The sequence below is a fragment of the Mesoplodon bidens genome (genome assembly GCF_964165515.1).
Source record: "Mesoplodon bidens genome assembly, chromosome: 13".
NCBI classification, from domain to species: domain Eukaryota; kingdom Metazoa; phylum Chordata; class Mammalia; order Artiodactyla; family Ziphiidae; genus Mesoplodon; species Mesoplodon bidens.
Genome location: NC_138169.1, coordinates 62,751,118 through 62,774,004, shown reverse-complemented (window position 1 = coordinate 62,774,004; position 22,887 = coordinate 62,751,118). Strand labels below are relative to the sequence as shown.

Genomic DNA, 22,887 nt, shown 5'->3' with positions numbered 1-22,887 from the left:
ACTTGTCTGAAAGTCTTCATCAGTAGGACATACAAGCATAAACTTGTTATCTGGCTTCATTCTTGTATCTTCCATATTTCCAAACAGCACACCTTATAGCTTAGCTTAAATTTAGTATTCATCATAAACAAAGACAGTAATATTTTCACATTTTAATTATACTTAAAAATTAAAATAAATTATCACTGTCAATTTTTATATCTAGTATATTCAAACAATGACAAGTCAGTACCATATCAACTTTAATAAAGTAAAGGTTGCCTTTCCGACTCTGCCTTCCAACAAGAAACCGCAATTAAGGATCTTGTGTTCCAAGGTCATCTTATACTTATTAGCAAACCAAAATTAAATAAGATATGTTTAAAGCACTTAGCCCCAGAGCTTGGACTTTGAACCACTAAGTGTGAATATTAGCTAACTGATGGGGACAATCTGTGATATTCTTTTAAAACACGATTCTTGCTACACAGCAGAATTAAGAGACAGGTAAGATCCTTTTAAAATAAGTATCTCTTGAAGGAAAAAATAAAATCAAACCACTGAGGAGGAGCTAGAAAAAACTCAGCATATTAATGACAGAAGCAGCTATCTACGCTTCCAGTTTGACTCTACCAATTCATTACAGGATGGAATAAACATGAAGCTACTGTCCTTCCTCTCGCTGATTGTTAAAACAACTGCACCGCTACTAAGATTATTTTGACTTTCAAAAACATCAAAATAGTCACTTCAAGTAAAATTACACATGGAAACATTTCCAATTTAAAATGTAGTCAGTCACTAAGCAGTCCATGTTTACAACATAAAAGGTTATCCAAACCGTACATTCTCCCATTTGGTATCTGTCAATCTTACAACATCAATTTATAATGATGAACTTACTAGTTTTTCTATAGTTATTAAGAGCATCTCTCTATAAAGGTAAATTTAACACAATTATTTAATAACTACTTGGTCTGTAGTTAATCCAAGTGCTGTTTCTTCTCCTGATTGAAATATCTTGAAATTTTTGCTGCTCATTACAAGGGAAGAAAAATAAAAGGTCAAGCAATCCACCGACTATGTTTTATTTAAGAACATCAACTTGTCTATATTATGCTAGATAGGTTTGTAACCTCTCTCTGACCTCCTAGTCTATAAACAGGTTCTAACTTTTCAAATACCAAAATACAGATGTATCTGTTCATCACACATTCCTGATACAGTGAAGTTTACCCCTGTGTGACTTTAAACCTTCTGTATTATTATCGACAAATGTTTAATTTTATGAATTAGTTTCCTTTTATTCGAATATGTTCTCTTCTAAATCTCATGGAAAAAATCTGAATCACAGAAACAGCAAAACAAAGCAAAACAAAGCCTAACATCCTCTACTACGTTTATCTCTGACAAATCCCTCTTTTCAAAGTTAACAACAAAAAGCACAGAATTTTAGAACTACAGAATACATAATTTACCAGTCTCATTTTACAGATGAGAAATTTGAGTCCTCGGTAGGTGAAACCAGAATAGTTTACAGTCGGTATCAGTGGTGAGGGAATGGGAAGTATACAGAATGAGACTGGGAGCAGCATAGGAAGTACACAGAGTTTTCGCAGCAAATACGTAGGTTAAAGCCCTGCCTACTTCTTAACTGTAGGACTCAGTTTGTTCATAGGGTCATGGTGAAGGTTAAAGACATAACACAGAATACAACAGTTCAAACACTGGTCCAATGCCCCACCTTTCCATTATAATTAGCACCTACCCTACTTCATTATTTGCTTGCTTATCTTTGTATGTAAACTCTGCTGTACACAGCCTGCAAGCAAAAAGCTTTGAGAAATCATCACTGACTGGGCTGGTGCCTTCTATTGGTCATAGAGTAACCCACTTGTTAAGTAAATGCTTTGCTGGGATTACTGAGGTCATCACACATTTGGCTTTCGTATTTTTATTTTTGTTTGAAGTGAAATGTCAGCTTGGATGTATTCATATGCAAGTGTTTCAAAGCCAAATAGAGATCATTTGGGATTATTTCATATTTGGCATCATTCTTGCCTACAGAGAGAGCCCTTCCACTAACACAAGTTTTGTCAGTCTCCCAATATGAAATCTAATCAAATCTAGGAAACAGGAATCCCTCTTGTATCCCAGAGACATCTGGAAACACCACTCTCCCTTCTCTCTAACTATTGCTAAATCTTAGGCCCAAGAAAAGGTGGGGCAAATGGACAAATACAGTGTTTGCTCATTCAATTCCCATGTCAATGGCTATAGTAATATACAATAAAACCCAGAATAAATTCCTTCTCTCCTCTTTACTACAGCCAATCTCCCCAAACCCTTCACTAGGAGAGAAAAAAAATCGACCTTGCTGCAAAGGACCCCACAGAGGTTCTGTTGCCCCAGTCATTAAAGGGCCTAATAAACCCAGTGCCATTATCTACAACGTCTAGGGAGAGTGGGAGGGGGTGGAAATCACACTCAGCCTCAATCCAGATAGTGAGATTCAAAAAAAGTTATATCTAAAAGAAGAGTTCTTAGAAATTACCTAGCCAAGGAGTCTAAGAAGGAGGAGCATGTGTGTGGTGACCAAGTAAGGAAAACAGGTGCAGGGGAAATAAGGTGTGGGCCTGAGGCATTGAGAAAAAGGGAAAACCTCAAGAGTTGCAGAAGGGAATTTGCATTTTGGTAGAACCTACCCAATAAGAAAACAGCTTTTTCATTACACATCTAAATATTTACCAAGATGAAAATTGATTATTTTGCAAATGAGAAAAAATACTTTAGAATACATATGCTGTATTTTATTACTATCAATCAATATATATATTAATATATATACACACATGGAGAGAGAACAATTTGAATAAAAAGAAAACAGTCATTTTCAAAGCGTCTCTTGGAAAAGATAACTACATCAACCAGAAAAGACAAAAAATCTATATAGAAAAGGGCCATCTCTAGAAAAACAACTTTAAATACCAAAAACTGTGTATCTTTTCTTTGTAATAGTAGCATAAAGCTATTTTAGCAAAAAGAAAAATAAGAAGATAGTGCTAAATGAAAATGAAATGCACGGGCCTCCCTGGTGGCGCAGTGGTTGAGAGTCCACCTGCCGATGCAGGGGACACGGGTTCGTGCCCCGGTCCAGGAAGATCCCACATGCCGGGGAGCGGCTGAGTCCGTGAACCATGGCCGCTGAGCCTGCGCATCCGGAGCCTGTGCTCAGCAATGGGAGAGGCCACAACAGTGAGAGGCCCGCATACCGCAAAAAAAAAAAATGAAATGCAGCACTGAAATTTTGTGTTTAAGAGTTAAAAAACCATTTTTAAAACAAAACTGAGTCAATAACTATTTTGTACTTTTCACATTATACTCATCTCAATTATTAAAAATTTAGATGTTATAGTTTCCAAGGAAGGAATAAAGTTGTAAGGATTACATCTGTTCTTACATCATACTGACAAAAAACAGGTCATTTTGCCCACCCAGAAAAGTTACCTATGATACTGATGAAGAGTTATCTTTGAAAGTATCAAAGAGGAGGTAAAAGGAAATATTCAAGATTAAATACAGAAAACAGGGCACTTGAAGAGGTCACCATCTTTCAATTTATCTTTGCATTTCAGGGACAAATCCACAATCTACTGCTTTGAGGATTCAGATCTATAGAGAACAAAACTAAAATATCTGTATTACATACACGAAGGAAGAAGATGAAAATTAGATATGACTTTAGCTACATCCTCATGTCTATGTACCCTGCAAAAGACACATCCATCCCGGCTTTTTGATTATTCCTCAATGTAGTCTAAATTTTGATATTTTCTAAATATTCCTCAATTTTTAATAGGATAACTTAGAAGGACATATAAAAGAGAAGAATCTCCACCTTTTATGTTAACACTGGTATTTCGTTATTTTCTTTTTTGATATACCAACTACAAAAAAACCTGAAAATTATCCGAAAGACATCATGTAAAATCTATTATTAGTGATACCTACAAACTAATGCCATTCATTTCATTAAGGAAAAGCAGGTTTCCTGACTCAGGAACACCTAATGTGAATTAACTGGCAGGGAATCACTCTAACTAATATAATATGATCCTAAATAGAGTAACAAGAAACATTTCTTTTTTAAAATTTTTATTTATCTAGGTTAGTTGATACACTTCAAATGAAGAGTTAGGTAAAAGATATAAAGAAAATGCAATAAAAATTAAAATCACAGTAATTTGATAACATTCTTCCCAAATCTTAAAGTTATAATATGAATACCTTCATTACCAAAGAATACATTTCCTCGTGGATTATTATTCCTTCATTTCTTAGGATGTCTTCTACTTTAAGTTGTAGTAATCTAAGATACTATGAAAAGATCTACTCATTACTAGTAAACTAACAGTTTGGTTTCAATCCCCACTAACTTTCCTAAACTTCAGAGAAATTAAAAATAGAAATCAAGAAAAAAATGAAAAGTATAGAACTTGGAAGTTATTCACATTGATTACAATTAATGTACTCATACAACTGTTCTAGACAAATTAAAAAGACACGTTTCTTATCTGTACAATGATTAAGGGCATATACACCATTTTTAGAGAAGATTTTGAGAATTATTCTTTGAGAACAATTTTTATTGGAACAAATTTAATAATAAATTAATAAATTTTCAGTTTAATAAATTTGCTGAAATTGTTTTGATACTGTATTTTCTGACATGTGGAACTCCACAAAATCTTTTTCATTGTGCCCTCACTGTACCATTTAAATAATGCAAACAGAAGAGAGGAAATCAATACAAGTTAAACAAAATATAACAGGTAATTATTTTTAAAACTCACCTTCTGTGAAATAACTTGCCTATGTTACTCTAAACAAATGATGATACATAGCATGAAGTCTATTCACCATCTTTCCTATAATTTTCATATAACTGTACCATCAGGCAAATTTAGCTGTATATTAAAAATGAAAATTATCAGTCATATCAATATGGGTGCTTTGTTTTGCTCAACAAAAGGAATCACTATAGCATTTCTTTCATTAACAGCAGATTTAATACATTTAAAATGACTTCATTTCTAATATTCGGACTTGCATATAAATTTTAAGTAATAAATCTAATTAAATTGAGCTATACCTTGACCCAGAGACCAGAGTCTCTGCTGTTAAATATACCTAACACTAAGGAATGACAAAAGCAATGATGCAAAATAAACTAGTTCATGTATATTCTTTTACTCAGTCGGCTAATGAAAACAAACAAGTGGTCCAAACCTTTACTTGATAATCTAAGAAATAAAATTTTCCCTTTAACTAATCACCTTAACTAGTATGTAGGCAACTTTTTTTCAACACACATTTAGGAAGCAATAAATGGATATATTAATGACCTGAATCCATTAAAATCCCTGTAGACGATTGCATAGTTATGTCTCCAGCAACCTGCCAACTATAACATTAATAAAAATACAGAATTAATTATTTCAAAATTCTGAAGGTGGGTACACATACACGAGCACGTGCACAAACATACCCCCTTGAGACTAGGCTTATTCCTTTGACTTGGTAACAAAAAACAGGCTTTTCTCTTGGAGCCCCAAAATGGAAGAACCTTTATTCTAAATTAAGAAAAAAAAAAAAAAACACTTCATGCAAAATATTAAGTTTTAAGATTTTAATTTTACTGAACTATGTTCTAAATTAAAATTTTATTTGAGCTCTTATTACACTCAAGTTTTAATAAGCACACAAAGTACACATCAATATAATTAAAAGTTATCATCTAATGAGTGGCTCGAATAACCTGATAATTCTAACCTGCTGATTAAATTCTCTTAAAATGATTAGGAATCGAATGTCCTCGAACACTGAACTAGTATAAACTAGGCAGAAAACAGTCTATAGACAGATTATTAGAAAACACATTTATCTTCACTGCCCCCTCTTTTAAATACCAGCAACTAAATTCCATTATGTACCCATTAGAGATGACATAATCCAGATACGGGATTATATTCTTAAATAAAAAGCATTTGGACCATGTCTAGATTAATGCTATAACTTGAAAGAAGTTTCTGTCCAGCATTAGCCCTTTATACACTACAAAAAGTCCAAACAGGATATATTTCTTAACCTTCTTAAAATTCTAGGAAAATTAAGGGAATTAAAGGGAAGTTAAGGGAAGACCACTAGGCACTTGTAAAACAGTACCTACATAAACATGCCACCACATAATCCAAAAATAATTCCCACTTCTTTGTATTAGTACGTATAAGTACTATAATCTTAGGAATACAGACTTTGCCTCAGTGAAAGAGAATTCAACAATCCACAACAGCAGTCAAGTTTTTTAAAAACTATTAAAACTACTTCAAATACTTAATACTTCTTTGTCCATAATACAAAAACAAATTTTTCTGAAAGAAGAATTTTTAAATTGTGCAATCTGCAAAAGGTATAATCACTTTAAAGCACAACTCATATTAAAAAAAACTACTGTTTTTCAAAACAATACTCTTTTAAGACAGCAACACATTTTCAAGGCACTGTGAGAAACTGGAAATCAGGGGGAAATCTGTATATATGTTTCTGCTATAAAATTATTCTTAAGGTTAAACTCTCCAAACCACAAAATGTCAATTTTTACTTCAGAATAAATTTTAATATTTTGGCATATATTCTATGAATTAAATCAATATATTCTGGTGTTCCTTTTCTTTCTATCAAAACCTCTCTTTCCACATCTGTATCCAAAATTATATAGACAAGGCTTTCCAAAATTATTGTTCAACACCTTCTCAAATATTCAAAATATTATTTTTACCTTGAATATCAATTATTAAAACCTATGTGTGATAATTCCATTCAATTGACATTTTTCTCGAAAAGGCAAAAAAAATCTGTAGATCTCCTACTCTGTTATCTAATAACAACAAGAATTAGAATATATCCCAGTCAATACTAGGAATATGTCTATATGTTATTCTTAAAGGATCCATTATTTTCTATTTTAAAATTAAAAGGCATTCCACTATATGCTTAATATATGAAATATTATTAAATCATGAAACAAAAAAGAAATCTGTTAAATGCCTGAAGCAGTTTATACATGCATAGAAAAGCAGTCATGTTAACATGCTGAAATTAAATTAACATTTTCTTTTATCTAAGAATCCATGTCTAGTAAAATCTGTGATGCCAGGGAGAAGTTGAAGACAGAACAAACGTCCCTGAAAACATCTCAACTACAAGTAAAGAGTACAGATTAGTTAAAAACCTGTCAGTCACCCAAAACCAATCTGCTCTTCCTGTTGACATAAAACTTAATTTAAAAAAAAATTGACTGAAGTAGTTTACAAGTGTTGCACTATCATTTCAGAGAAACTCCCAATTCTCATATATCAAGTTCTAAAAAGAAAAAAAACACAATAGTCATTTTTCACTTCAAAACTAGAAAAGCAAAATAAATTGACTCAGTCTATTACAGTTAATTTACAAGGTATAAATGTCTGAATATAGAACTAAATAGAAAAAGTGGTGACAATTTTTCTGAGTAGTTACTGGTAAATTACTAAAATAAAACAGAGGTCTTTATTGTTTATACAGTCAACCCTTGAACAACACAAGGGTTGGGGCTCCCAACTGCTGCACAGTTGAAGAAAATCCACATAAAATGTTAGTCTGTGGTTCTGCATCCACGAATTCAATCAAGCTCAGATCGTATAGAACTACAGTACATATTTAGTGGAAAAAATCTGCATATAAGTGGACCTATGCAATTCAAACTCCTGTTGTTCTTGTGTCAACTATACATGAAACTCCAAATATGCCACCTATCTTTCCTCTTGCAAAACACAGAATTAGATCTTTTCCAAAGTTCCAACTACATTAAATATTAAAATAATTAACCTTATTCATATTGAGAAGTTATTAAGTTATAAATTTGAAGGGAAAGACTACTAAATTTTTATTGTAAGTAAACCCAGTAGAAAGTACAATTTAAAAAAAACAGGTAGGGCTTCCCTGGTGGCGCAGTGGTTGCGAGTCAGCCTGCCGATGCAGGGGACACGGGTTCGTGCCCCGGTCCGGGAAGATCCCACACGCCACGGAGCGGCTGGGCCCGTGAGCCATGGCCGCTGAGCCTGCGCGTCCGGAGCCTGTGCTCCGCAACGGGAGAGGCCACAACAATGAGAGGCCACCGTACCGCAAAAAAAAGAAAACCAGGTAATGTTAGCAAAGTTATATATTCCTACTGAAAATTTTCTTCCTAATTTAGCTTTTTCTCACAATATTCCTACTAACCCAGAAAAGATAAAATACCAGTATCTCCCAGTCCTAGGCCACACATTAAAAATCTATCATGTTGCAAAACCTTTCAATGCTGTGCTATTTTCTCCCCTTTGACACACTCCATGGGCTCTTTAACATGCCATTTCTTTTCAGTCTAGGGATTGAAAACAAAATTAAATTGGTAGTACATTAGCCAATACACTTAGTCACTAGTAATTTAAAAAGCCATTCAATACACACCCTTAATAGAGTGACCATTTCATCTGTATCCTCTAGAGGTACCCTTTACATCAGAGTACCAAACAATTCCACTGGATGATGTCTGCCAGGTTACTGGCTCAAGCACTGAGCTTTAAGTTAAAGCTCAAAATAAAAATTTATCTATGTAACAATGAAAACTACTATTTTTCTCATGTATGAAATCAAACTCCTTTCTAATCAGCTTTCCCTACAGTATCTTGCATAGTAGGTACAGAGCATTAATTTGCTCGAAAATAATTCATTCTTCCTGCATACAAAGGCTATTTAATATAATTCAACAAATTAGTTCATTAAATGACATACGAAAGAATGATAGAAAAATGTTCATGCAATATAATCACTCATGACCTCCAGAGAGGGATTAATTACATCATTCCTCCTACTGGAATCAGAAGGGAGTCAACAGTGTTTGTAGAGAATAATGCTAAGAGACTCTCAGGGAATTAACTACTTACCTACCTTGGATTCACTAAGATTCCCTATTTTATATTTTATTTATATTTTTGCATGAAAAAAGCATAAAGATGAGGATCACTCCTACCATCGTATAAACCACATGTAACAAAACTCAAGCTAGAATTTATCAAACTCTGTTCTGAATATCTAATTTTTTAAAAAGAAACTGTTTACTATTATCATTTTTAAAACATCATCAAAAGAAACTTCCAATGGGCAAAAGCATATTCTTTCTTACACAATTCAAAAAGCAGATAGTTAACACAATTTTGTGATAGATTCAAAGGTTGTTCTGTAATATTCCCATTTTCAGCAAAGTTAATTGGAAAACTGTAATGTCTCTGAGAACTCTAATGTACTGTCAACATTGAGACAAGTCACAAAGGGCTGCTGTGGCAGTTCTTGGGAATCAGGCATCTGCATGTAAGCACCTGATTGGGCGACAGGGGAAATTCTTTGGCCAACTAGTTGCATTTTAAGTTCCCTGGGTTCCAGTAGATGCTTGTTCTCTTCGCCAGTGTCAAGTAGAGTTAGCTTTTCCATCCACACCAGGAACTTCTCCTCTTTCTGCCTCTGCATCTTGGAAAAACAGCTCATGGCCTCTTCTAGGACACTGCCTATGCAGCACCTATCACACACAGCACCCCTGTCAAGTAATCCTGAAATTTCCCTGGGCGCTCCTTCAGATCCCCCAGCACAATTGAAGTCAGCTTTAAAGACACTGAGGCCATCTGATAAAACATGGTTAAATCAGAAAACTGTATTTTTATTAAGACATGCTTATTCAGGAAAATGGCATAAGCATTACTAAGAACAGCCATATAGTTATAGCACTCATAAGGGGCACTTAAATTAATTAACCAAACAAAAGTAGGTAATTCTGGGACACATAACATGATACTACCATTTTTCATAGCTTCACTGAATCTGCAGGGGACTGTGTATTCTGTTACTATACAACTAACTATTAATCTGTAACAGTGGTTTTCAACCTTTGCTGAACATAAAGACCTGGAATGGTTTAACAAATACCAAAACCTAGGTGGCTCCCAGACATTAGAGGTTTGTTTTGTTTTAAGCTCCCCAGGTGATTCTAATGTACAGCCTTGATTGAAAACCACTGCACCTCTGAATATTTTCACACTATGACTTTAAAATTCTAAAAGTTGTTTTGACAGCTGACCCATAATAAACCAGTATACAATAATTGTCAGCTAATTGATTTTTATCAAATGCTCTTGTTTTAAGTTAAAAAAATTTTTTTCCTTATGGAAAAACCACATAGAGGGGACTTCCCTGGTGGTCCAGTGGTTAAGAATCTGCCTTCCAATGCAGGGACATGGGTTCGATCCCTGGTGGGGGAACTGAGATCCCACATGCCGCGGGCGACTAAGCCTACACACTCTAGAGCCCACGCGCCACAAGTAGAGAGCCCACATGCTGCAACTACTGAGGTTGCGCACTCTAGAGCCTGAGTGCCAAAAGGAAAAATCCCACATGCCACAACGAGAACCCCACGTGCCGCAACTAAGACCTGACTTAGCCAAATTAAAAAAAAAAAAAAAAAAACCCACAGAGGATATGCATAATCCATGTATACCTCTGGGTCAGTTTTTTATAAACCCTGGTCTGTGCAAGGTGCTAAAAGGTATGCCTCAAAAAAAAAAAAAAGTTTTGTGGTTAAGTTTGGGATATGCTACAAATCATATCCTCCCCACTTTGGAGAGCACATTAACGGCTCTGAGTTGTCCTGCAGTAAAGAAATCTGCTTCCACATGATCCAGCACTTTCCAAATGTGTGACTAGTGTACAGCTATTAATAGCAAGTAGAACAGTGGTTTCATAGGATATGCTCCTCTACATACAGTGTTTTATCCTTGAACTAGGCCAGATCAGCTTTGGTTTGGGTCCCATATACTTTGGGTTTCTAATAAAACTAATTATACTGAACTCTTCATTTCTTCAACGAGCTATTAAAAATGTTACCTCCTCAGACCACTCTTGACTACAATATCTAAAATAGCTTTTCTACTCCATCCTTAGTCCATCTTTATCTCATCTCTTATATCCTGCTTTATTATCATAGTGTATATCCCTACCTGATAGCATATGATGAATTCATTTATTATCTGTCTCCTCAGAAAAGATTAAGTTTCATGAGGGCAGGGACTTTTCATTCACTATTGCATTCCCAATGCCGCGTAGTAGGTGCCCAAATATTTGCTGAATGAATGATTGATGGAATCAATCAATCTTGGCCTTATACCATCTACCTATACCAAAAAGTCTTATAAAGAACTACCCTATGAAATGCTCTGTTGTATTTATCTCAGGGTATTTCTGAAAATATGGTTTACTTTATCTCATAGTGACGTTTTATGAATAGACAAAAGAAAAATTTCCCAGGTCTCAGTATCAAGAAAAGAAGTGTTTCTCCTAGAAAATGAGAACTGCTTATGTCATGCCACCTCTTTTCAATGCCCAAAAGGCTATGGGACAAATTTTTAGCCCAATTCTACCTAGCAAACAAAAACCTCATGAAGTTTATTGTTATCAACTTTCCCTCTAACTTCATTTCATTCCTCCTCCCGATTACTCCATCCCATCCCCTTTCTTCACATTAAAAACCAAAACAAAAACGAGGGCTTCCTTAGTGGCACAGTGGTTAAGAATCCGTCTGCCAATGCAGGGGACATGGGTTCAAGCCCTGGGCCGGGAAGATCCCACATGCCACGGAGCAACTAAGCCCATGCGCCACAACTATTGAGCCCGCACTCTAGAGCCCATGAGCCACAACTACTGAAGCCCGCGTGCCTAGAGCCCATGCTCCGCGACAAGAGAAGCCATCACAGTGAGAAGCTCACGCACTGCAACAAAGAGTAGCCTCCCCGCTCGCCGCAACTAGAGAGCCTGCCCGCAGCAACGAAGACCCAACGCAGCCAAAAATAAATTAATAAAATAGATTTATTTTTTAAAAAACACCTTATTTATAAGTAAACTTCCTCAAGAAGGGCATACCTTTCCCCAAAGTGTAACATATTTAGCTTACGGAAAGTCTAAATGGAATTTAAAGAACACTAAACTTTCTTTAAACAGTTTATCCCCCCCCCATTATAAGTGCCGGGTAAACTGAAGTGTACAGGACAGGAAATGATATGGACACTTTGATGTTTCAGATTCTGGCACTGCTTATTTTTCAACAAACACTGGAAAATGAGTATTTAAAAGCTGAATTCAAAAAACTCGTGTGAGAATACTTATGGTAAGGACAGTGAGATAAGTTGCAGCCTCATAAAGATGACTACCAGCAATAAATACTGAAAACAAGACATTTTGAAGTCTTAAAAAGAGGACCCAATTATACGTGTCAAAACCCACAGAATGCACAACACCAAGTGTGAACCCTAATGTAAACTGTGGACTCTGAGTGATAATATGTCAATCTAGGTTCATCGATTATAAGAAATGTACCATTCTGTGGGGGTGTTGATAGTGCAAGAGGCTGTACACATGTGAGGACAGGAATAAGTGGGAAATCTCTGTACCTTCTGCTTAATTTTGCTGTGAACCCACAACTGCTCTAAAAACTACATTAAAAAAAAAACAAACAACAACCAGGGACCATATTCTCACCTTAAACACACATATATCCTTTTATTAACACTAAAATACATCCTACTTTGAGAAAGACATCAAAAGCAAAGCTTATGCTTTTGCATACACAAAGTTTTTAAAGGCACTCACTTTAGGAAATAAGCTAGGAAAAGCAGGGTGAAAATAATACCTTGGTGCTTTAACATTAGAGATTGCCAAAGGATACCCACCAGTAAGATTTCAAAGCTTCTAAATTTAAGGTAACATTATCTAGACACTGTAGCACAGAGAAAACCATATTTAAACAATGCATGCTTTTAAAATAATCACTTAAATGGAGTAAAATTTAAAGGTGCTTATGTTTATTAATTACTAATAACATATTTAAAAACTAGATAACACTGTTCAGAACTTAACTGAAGCAGACTACCAGTTTTACAATGATTTTTAGCTATGGGAGACTTAACATATCACTTTGCTTAACTGAGTAGTTCTCAGCCTGGCTGCCCACTGTCATCACCTGGGAGCTTAAAAATGCTGGTGCCTTTATGCTAAGTGAAATAAGTCCGAGAAAGACAAATACTGTATGATCTCACTTGCATGTGGAATCTTAAAAAAACCAAATTCATAAAAACAGAGTAGTCTGGTGGAGAGTACAGGGTGCAGCAAGGATGAGTGAAGGTGATCAAATAGGACAAACTTCCAGTTATAAGATGAGTAAGTTCTGGGGATGTAATACAGCATGGTGGCTATAGTTAACAATACTGTATTGTATATGTGAGAGTTGCTAAGAGAGCAGATCTTAAAACTTCCCAACACATAACTTATAACTATGTGAAGTGAGAGGCGTGTTAACTGACCCTACTGTGCTAATCATTTCACAATATATACATTTATCAAATCAACACGTTGTATACCTTACTTAAACTTACACAATGTTCTATGTCAACTGTATCTCAAAAAAGCTGAGAGAAAAATGCTGATGCCTGGGTCAGATCCAGAGATTCTGATTTAATTGGTCTGCAGTGGGGTCTGGGCATCATAAGTTTTAAATGCTCCCAACCCTCAACAAGTGATCCTAACATATAGCCAGACTGAAAACTGCACAGATATTACCTGCTTTGTTTGCATTTACTAATCAGTTTTCAGGCAGTCTTCAACTGATTACTTGGTCTCGGTGTCTTGTTATCAACGTATTTAGTGAGTCTCCTAAATAGCTACCAAAATACAATCAGATTACAGAGGCTTAAATCGGGGACATGGGGCTTTTAGTCACTTCATATTCAATACAGGAAAAAAGGTCATGGAATTCCTAACATGGGTTTGGAGGTCTTCTACCATGAGTTGCTACTGTTTAAATTAATAATAATATTTTTCAAGTAATTCAATCCCCAGTAGGTTAAGAATCCTCACAAATCAATTAAAAAAAAAAAAAAAAAGTGGGCTTCCCTGGTGGCGCAGTGGTTGGGAGTCCACCTGCCGATGCAGGGGACACGGGTTTGTGCCCCAGTCCGGGAGGATCACACATGCCACGGAGTGGCTGGGCCCGTGAGCCATGACTGCTGAGCCTGCACTCCGCAACGGGAGAGGCCACAGCAGTGAGAGGCCCGCATACCGAAAACAAACATACAAACAAACAAGTGTAGCAAGAGGAAAATGTGCAAAGAACATGAATAGACTGTTTACCAAAAGAATACAAATGGCCAATATGATTTTTCAACTTCATTAGTAATCAAAGAAATGCAAATTAAAGATACAATTTATCCATCAAACCAGCAACATTTTTATAAACACTCAATAGAAAGAATATAATGCAACAAATACTCAAGCTCCTGGATGGAATAAACTTAATAAAATATTAAAAAGTAGTTTGGCAGTATGTGTCAAGAGTCTTCAAGTGTTCATACCCTTCCTCATAATAGCAAAAACTAAAAACAGCCCAAAGGGCCAGGAGTAGGGAAGTTATTTTATAGTTAGCTAAATTATTCAAAATCCATACATGGTTTTAGGGAGACTATTGTGTTTTGGTTAAAGGCTCAAAATGCAATGTTAGAGGGAAAGAAAGAAGTATACATAGTATGATAAATTTGTTACATATTATGGAAGGCAATATACTTAAATGTTAACAAAAGCAGGATTTTAATCTTATACATCACATTTTTCTATTTTCAAAATTTCCTACAAAGGATTTACTAAAGAAATATTTTTCATTTCCAAGTAAGAGTTAATTGATCAAGCGTAATAAGTCTCTACCTCAGAAAAACTGTATGGTAAAATGATAGCTTATCATGAGGAATTTCGCTGTATAATTGTGTGTGGTGAGTAGTGAGTGCTGAGATCCTAGCTTCAGTAGGACTGAGCTGCGCCTGGCCACATGGATTGAGGATTCAGATGATCTTAAACAGGTGTCCTCAACAGCCTCCCTGACATTCTCCAACAAAGACCGATTAGATTTTTCTAAAATGCAAAACAGCGAAGACAACTGACCCTTACCTACCAAGGTGGATACTATTTTTGGAACCTCAGTCTGAGTGGGCACTTGCATGGTGGACTATTAAACCACACAAAAGCAGGTCATTATAGCCAAGACAAGATGAAGCTACCCTGAGGTTTATTCTATACTAAATATTTATGAAAAACAACGGTCACTGGAAAAACTCTTCCCTGCTGCCCACATACAATGATGCATGTAAGCTGGTCTGTTCAGAGAATTTTTGAATTGAAGTCTGATGTCACAGACTTATTCACATTCACTAAAATCAAAATTCCCTGCAGGGGATTCCCTGGCAGTCCAGTTGTTAAGGCTCTGAGTTTTCACTGCTGAGGTCCCAGGTTCAATCCCTGGTCAGGGAACCAAGATCCCACAAGCCGTGTGTCATGGCCAAAAAAAAAAAAAAAAATCCCTGCAAGAGCAGACTTTACAGCTCTAGTCTCAAAGTGATTTTACAGAAAAACTGACCCTCCCAACCCCCGAAGAAATAATGCTCTAATAATAAAGTACAAAGATTAATAATACAAAAATATCATTATAAATGAGACACTCAATAAAAGCCTTGAATACTCAAGACTACCACATAGTATTTTCACATTAATATGCACTACAAAATATTCTATTTTTGCTCATCTCTAAGTCCCCCAAATGAAAGAAGTGCCAGAATTATCCTGATATGATACCTCCAGATTCTTAAAAGAGCAATATAGTTTCAAAAACTTCAAGGAAAGAATGATCTAGTGTGGATACTAAGCTGCCTGTCAGTTAACTGTTAACTAAAGCAACAACAACAAAACCACTTCATAAACATCTACTGTCCAAATATCAAACTCAATTATTAAGCATCACCATGCACTATATAAGTCTGCAGCATTAATTATTTCCACTCTTTAAAAGAAAATGCATTAATTATTCAACTGTTTGGCATAAGTGAATATTTAGCATAACTCCTTCAATGTTTAAGCTGCTGCCAAACAAAAGTTTATAAATACAGCAATTCTGAAATACTAAATTAGTTGTACCTTGATGAAAGCATATAGCAAGAATCTCAGTTTTTACTTTTCCTCTTGGTTTCCATTCTGTATAAACAGCTGGATTCAAATTTCAAATTCCAAGAGATTCGCTGTTAGGTACATCCAGTTTAAGTTCACCTGAATGTCCATGGTGTTGCACTCATCTTCTAAGTCAGTTCACAATTTATCCTATCTTTACAAGCTATACAACTTTTCAACAACTGCCTTGCTATAAGGTAGAGTGTATCTCCCTTGCCCCAAAGTTATAATGTGATTCAAGAAACTGAGGTATACATAATTACGACATCAGAAATGAAAAATGTCAAAATTTTTCGGGGGTAACAATGTGGATAATTGAAATGAACTTCCTAATATTTAAACTTAGGATGTTCTATCTTTGCTGCTTTGCATAACTCCAGGAAAGACCATTCACAGCTGCTTACGCGTACAGCGCCTTCTGTAACTTTGTGGTGCACAGCCTAGGTAGTTATATACAGTGGCCCTACAGCTTACCTCCCATTTGATTCTCCATGACTGCCTTAGAAAACTCTTCATATTTTCAAAATCCACCAACTTATTAAGTGATGTGCACAACAGAAACTAAATTACAGATTCAGATAATTTACTTTGGTGTTTTGGTTAGTATACAATTCAGAATAGACAAGAAACAGAAGACTGATGTTTTAGAAGTTTTAGACAATGGTCAAGGTAGTCAATTAGCAAAGAGGTTTGGAAAATATGAACAAAGCACACCTAACCTATTTAAGCCAAATAGGGAGAATGCCCACGAAGATACTTCTCATGCCACCTGTATAATGGGGTCTATCTTCAAAGAGCACTTTGTTCACCCACCTTCTCCCTTTCCATAAAAAGACAAAGTATTGGGCAGTTACATAAAAATCTATTTAGTGAGTGGAATTAAGTAAGCACTATATCAAGAGATCCAAGAGATCCATCATGATCCTGATTAACAGCTTAGAACAGGACATAAGAATGCATAAACAATTGTATAGGTGTTAATATAGCTTTCTTTAAAATATTAAATGTAAATCTGAAATACACCTAGAACCTGCCTTAGAACAACCCCAAAGTTTGCTTCTCTCATGCAGTCATCTGATGAGCTTCAATTAAATCCCCTCCCCCAGTAATCTGAACATAAGGAACTACCAAAGAAATTCAATAGATATTAAAACAGTAAGCATTTCTAACGATTGTTTAAAACTCATATTTAATATACTATATGGATGATGCTTTTATTTTAAGTTGAACACCTATAAAATCATTCTTCTTACTGAGTTTCTGTAAGTTTGGTTAGCTATAGGTTTAATTAACCAATACGATTTATCTTGAAATATTCTTTGTATATCGGCAATATGCTGACGTATAGAAACAGAAACATTTCAGAAAACTAGGAGGAAAAAACAGTCACCCATAAAACTCTGAAAACCAAAACTTCCCCCTTTAACGTAGCAATAAATAATGCTGTCATGATCCATTAAATGCCACATACTTTACAGAATGTTCCTAATCAAAAGAGTCTCTTCAATAATGAGAATTCACCCAAGAACCATTCAGACCTCATCTTTCTTCCACTATGAAATCTCAAGACTGCCTTCGTAGTACATACACAGTACCAGATGTAGTAATATGGAGAAAGCAGATATGTCAAACATGTAATAAATTACAGACTCTTATACCAATAAAAGCTAGAACAGCAGATTTTTCTGTACTTTTTAAACTTGGGGGCATTAAGGGGGAAATTTTGCAAAAAAACATTCCTTTCAATGCAAGTGACAACTAGCTGAACATGCACTGAATGGGGGGGAACACATAAAACTACTGTTTTAGGAGGAATAGTTATTAGAAACCTTTCATGTTATTTCAGACACCATAAGCTCGAGTGCAGTGGCCATATAATAAAGCAAGGTGCCTATTCCTGAGGAAAACGTACTTAGTAATAATGCTGAACAGTGAGTATTAAATCTAAGTAGTGCTAGAAAGGCAATGATGGGAATTCAGGTAATGTGTTACAGAGAAAGAGACTTGTGAGAAATTCCATTACTTAAAAATAATCCTGTCCCTATCATTAAGTATTTTTTTTGGCTGATGTGCTAAATTGCACTGGAAACCTCAGAACAGGTTTTTAAATTGGCCATGTCTTGTTAATACACTGCAGTCTTCAAATTTACACAGAGCTGCAGGTCTCCTGGATTTTTTCAAGTGTCACTCATCTAACTGAGCCTGAGAGCTGAGAAATGCCATCAGGTGCTCTACAGTCAGTTTAAAAAACATCCTCTACCTGGTATCTCTGCAGTGATTGTCTTGCTGCTCCCTGAAACTTCTTCATCATCATCTGATGAGCTCGTGCTTGAGTCACAAGTCAGGTCACTATCACTGGTACTACTGTCCTGCAACAAGTTGTATTTCTTTCGTGCAGCAGCCTCCCGTTTCTGCCTCAGTAGCCTGATTCTCTCCTTGTGCTTTTGGCTCCGATGACCTTTAACCTTGGCGACTCGGCCATTCTGTTTATCACTGGATTGCCGGTTTTTCTTGGCAGCCATGGTGGATGTTTCACTTTCAGATCGGGACCGGCGAGACTTGCGCCCAACTGTGGCACCAGACACTCCGGAAGGGTCTCCTTCTACCGCTGTTTCTGCCTGGGAGGGTTCATTCTCCTCTGCAGAAGACAGTGTATCTGAATCGGCCAGGTGACCACTAGAGGAAGGGGAAAGCATGCAGTGGTTAGAGGAGTCACTCTCATAAACTCGACCAGTTGTCGGCTTGTCACTCTCCGTGGATGCTAACTGAGACTCAGAAGAGTCCCTTCTCAGTTCCATCAACAAGCAGGGCATTGAAGAAAGAACCGTAGAATCCACCACACCATCTTTCGGAACTTGAGATTCCAGTTCTACAGATCCATCTTCCTCCTTAGCTGTCTCTTGTTCAGATGTTTTTGGTGGGACTTCAGACTCAATGAGTTCTTCAACTTTTCCCACTGCCTCCTCCATCTTCATTTCAGACTTTCAAGTTAAATCATGGAGCAGAGTCTAGGAAACTATGTCAAAGATGCAACGGGAAAGCAACCTGTACAAAAACACACAAAAATCAATAAACAGAAATGGCAGATTATTTAATCAACACAACATTCCTACCTTTCTAAGTGGGCAGCAAAAGTTACCATCATATAGGCCTTTAAAATACATGTATCTAGGGCTTCCCTGGTGGCGCAGTGGTTGAGAGTCTGCCTGCCAATGCAGGGGACACGGGTTCGTGCCCCAGTCCGGGAAAATCCCACATGCCGCGGAGCGGCTGGGCCCGTGAGCCATGGCTGCTGAGCCTGCGCGTCCAGAACCTGTGCTCCGCAACGGGAGAAGCCACAACAGTGAGAGGCCCGCGTATCACAAACACACACAAAATAATAAAAATAATAAAATAAAATACATGTATCTATTATTTGCTTGAACAACAGTCAAATTCAGAGGACTTAATATGACCAAAATACTGGCATACACAGCTACTAAAAATGGCACAATATTAATCTTCTATTACTGAACTTGCAAGACCAGCAAGCAACCAAACAAGGATTTTCAACTTTAAAACTTTATTTAAACTGTGCAAGAAAAGGATCCTCAAAGCTTTGATACAGTTAGCATGTATATTAACTTTAAATGAAAATGAATGCTCCAAAAAAACTGGTCTACAACAAGTGAACTGGAATGATTACTTTTACATTCAAATCCTCAAAGAAAGGAAGCAAGGGAGTGAGTTACAGTGGAGTGACATCAAATGTACACTTATGTTAAAGGGAAAAAAAACCCCACCTATTACGTGCATTTGGCAAGTGGGCAACAAAAGTGATTACATACATCAAAGCTGTCATTCTTCTCAATAGGAGTTGCTCTAGAGGGGCATTAAGATGAAAAACCTGAATCTGCTGTTTCCTCAGTTCTTCCTAGTTCCCACAAACCTCTCATCATGCTGAATATGATGAGCCTAATGTTTAAACATGTTTTGTTTCATAAACAGTAGCCACTAAATACAGATTAACTACTTTGTGAACCCAGAAAACCTAACTCTCTATTCTATGAATGACTTAAGGGCTTTAAAAGAAAACCCCCTACACACATTCTCCACCTCCTATGCTGACTTTAGAACCTAATATCCTTCCCCCACCGTGTGTGCTACAACTCCACTTAATCACAGAGAAACAGGACATAATCTTTAACCACAAGAGTTGTGACCTATACAGTGCAAACTTCATTAACTAGTGGTTTTCTAAGAGGATGCTAACAATGTGCAAAGCAAGTAAATACCTCACCCTGAACAACTGATGTTAAAGAAGGCAATGATCATAATGTGCCATAAGTCACAGGCAGACACAAACATTAAGCTAGATGGTATGTCAGTAAGGTACAATAAGACATCTCCGTCACTTCATTCCATCAACTTACTTGATAGTTCACTATATGGTAGACAGCAACTAGAAGATATCTGAAAAATAGAGTTATTTATTGATCTAACATGACAAGCCTACTTTTTTGCTTACTATAAACATAAATGTTCTATAGATCTGGGTTTCTTTCAGGTCCTGTTCTCAGCTGCTGACAAAACAGGCATTCTGATGAAGTTTCCTTAACACATTCATGAAAACCAGAACATTCATGGCCACTGGAAACATTTATAAGTTAAAAACAATCTCATGGAGCTTCCCTGGTGGCTCAGTGGTTAAGAATCCGCCTGCCAATGCAGGGGACACGGGTTCGAGCCCTGGTCCAGGAAGATCCCACATGCCGCGGAGCAACTAAGCCCGTGCGCCACAACTACTGAGCCTGCTCTCTAGAGCCCATGAGCCACAACTACTGAGCCTGAACTCTAGAGCCCACGAGGCACAACTACTGAAGCCTGCACCCCCCCAAAGTCCACGCACCACAACTACTGAGCCCACGCACCAAAGTTGCTGAAGCCCACACACTCCAGGGCCCGCGTGCCACAACTACTGAAGCCTGTATGACTAGAAGCCATGCTCCGCAATGAAGAGTAGCCCCCACTAGCCGCAACGAGAGAAAGCCCACAACAGCAACAAAGACCCAACGCACGGAAAAAGAGAAAAAAAGAATCACATGCAATAATTTTCAAAACCTGGCTGCCAATTCTGGACAATGAAAATGCACCGTTTTATTAGTCCTGTAATAATTAAGAAACTAACACAAAAGAATTTGAGGACAGGAAGAAAAGTTAAACCATGGTAAGGAAGCAGTACACTGCCTGCTCTGAGGAGATAAGGAAGTGGTAAGTATAAGAGTAAATGAGGCTACTGGGAAAATCTGGAGGGAGTCTGTATCATATCAGACCTCCTTCTTGGTCAGCAAAGCATAATACAAGGTGAAAAATAAGGCAGGTTTGGGGGTTTGTGAAAAAATGGAAAAGGGTTTAATATACACTACAGAAAATCTGACAAAGAATAAAACTGCTAAATACAATGACTTACACAGGGTGAAAAAGAATTCACAATACTCAATTTCTAAACTATGTAGAAACCATTAACAGAAACTTGAGGTAAAATGTGATTGCTCTTCCCTGCTCAAAACCTCTGTCCACATCTCTAGTTTCATCTTGGGCCACTCACACCCTAGCTCTCTTTAGCTACAAAAACTGTCACAAAAACAATTTTTTCAGATCTCTGGCCTTTCACACTCATTTTGTGCCAGACCTCTTGCTGGCTACTCTTTGCAGGTTATCAGAATAAACACTGCTTCCTTGGGGGGTAGCGTGGGTACCTTACAGACTAATAAGATCCTGGTTATATACATATTACACACCTATTTTCCTTCAGGACACTTTGCACAACTGTAGTTAAGTAATTGTGTCGTTGTTGAATGTCCATCCCCCATACGTAAGGACATACAAAGGTTTAAAGGAGAATAACAGAAAATTATATAACCACTCCCCCCCAGCTGATTTACCTGTATGATTAACAGGCAAAAGAGACCTTAACACAAAAATTATCATCAAAACAAAAGGTGTCAGGGGGCTTCCCTGGTGGCGCAGTGGTTGGGAGCCCGCCTGCCGATGCAGGGGACAGGGGTTCGTGCCCCGGTCCGGGAGGATCCCACATGCCGTGGAGCGGCTGGGCCCGTGGGCCATGGCGGCTGAGCCTGCGTGTCCAGAGCCCGTGCTCCGCAGCGGGAGAGGCCACAGCAGTGAGAGGCCAGCGTACCGCAAAAAAAAAAAAAAAAAAAAACCACACACAAAAGGTGTCATTCTAATCTTGTATGGCCAAAGATAAACATAATGGGAATCTGTGGAAGTTTTCTTCTGACTACAAGTTTCTCAAGAAAGTAGAAAGCAAGGTCATCAGTTAAGAGTGAGGATGAGTAAGATGGTGGTGAGGCTGATCAGAGGACCAGATGTGAAACAACAGTGAGAAAGTAAAGAAACTAGGCAAGTACAGTATATGATTTCCAGACAATAATAAGGGCCCACTCTAAGGGCTATAGCCATGAATTTAAAGTGAAACTGGTATACATGGATGTGTCTCCTCCTTTCAAGTTCAGCTGTATAAGACCAAGTGCAGAGGAGGTAGACATTGGATTTAACCTGAACTGTAGTTTCGCCAAGCAAGTAGAACAAAGCAAGAAAAAGCAAGTGTGTACAAAGATATGATTTAAATGATCACATTAAGAAGGTATAGGGTAGTGAAAATGTGCTAGGACCGACAGAATGGACATCCCAGTGGAGTAAGGGTATACACTGAACTGGAAAGATAGAAGCACTGTGAATGAAACTGAG

At 37.0% G+C, this 22,887-nt stretch overlaps 1 protein-coding gene across 3 annotated transcripts in view; it reads right to left on the bottom strand.

Moving 5' to 3' along the window:
* Window positions 1-22,887, bottom strand: part of ARK2N (arkadia (RNF111) N-terminal like PKA signaling regulator 2N) — a 77,382-nt gene that overhangs the window by 25,479 nt on the left and 29,016 nt on the right. For 2 of the 3 annotated variants that reach the window (XM_081253019.1, XM_081253021.1), the window contains exon 2: window positions 18,398-19,182. In XM_081253019.1, coding sequence (XP_081109145.1) covers window positions 18,398-19,112 — 715 coding nt within the window. In that variant the 5' untranslated portion in view covers window positions 19,113-19,182. Of the gene's footprint in view, window positions 1-7,973; window positions 9,732-18,397; window positions 19,183-22,887 lie in introns of those variants that run through there. The other variant, XM_081253020.1, reaches the window with a different exon arrangement.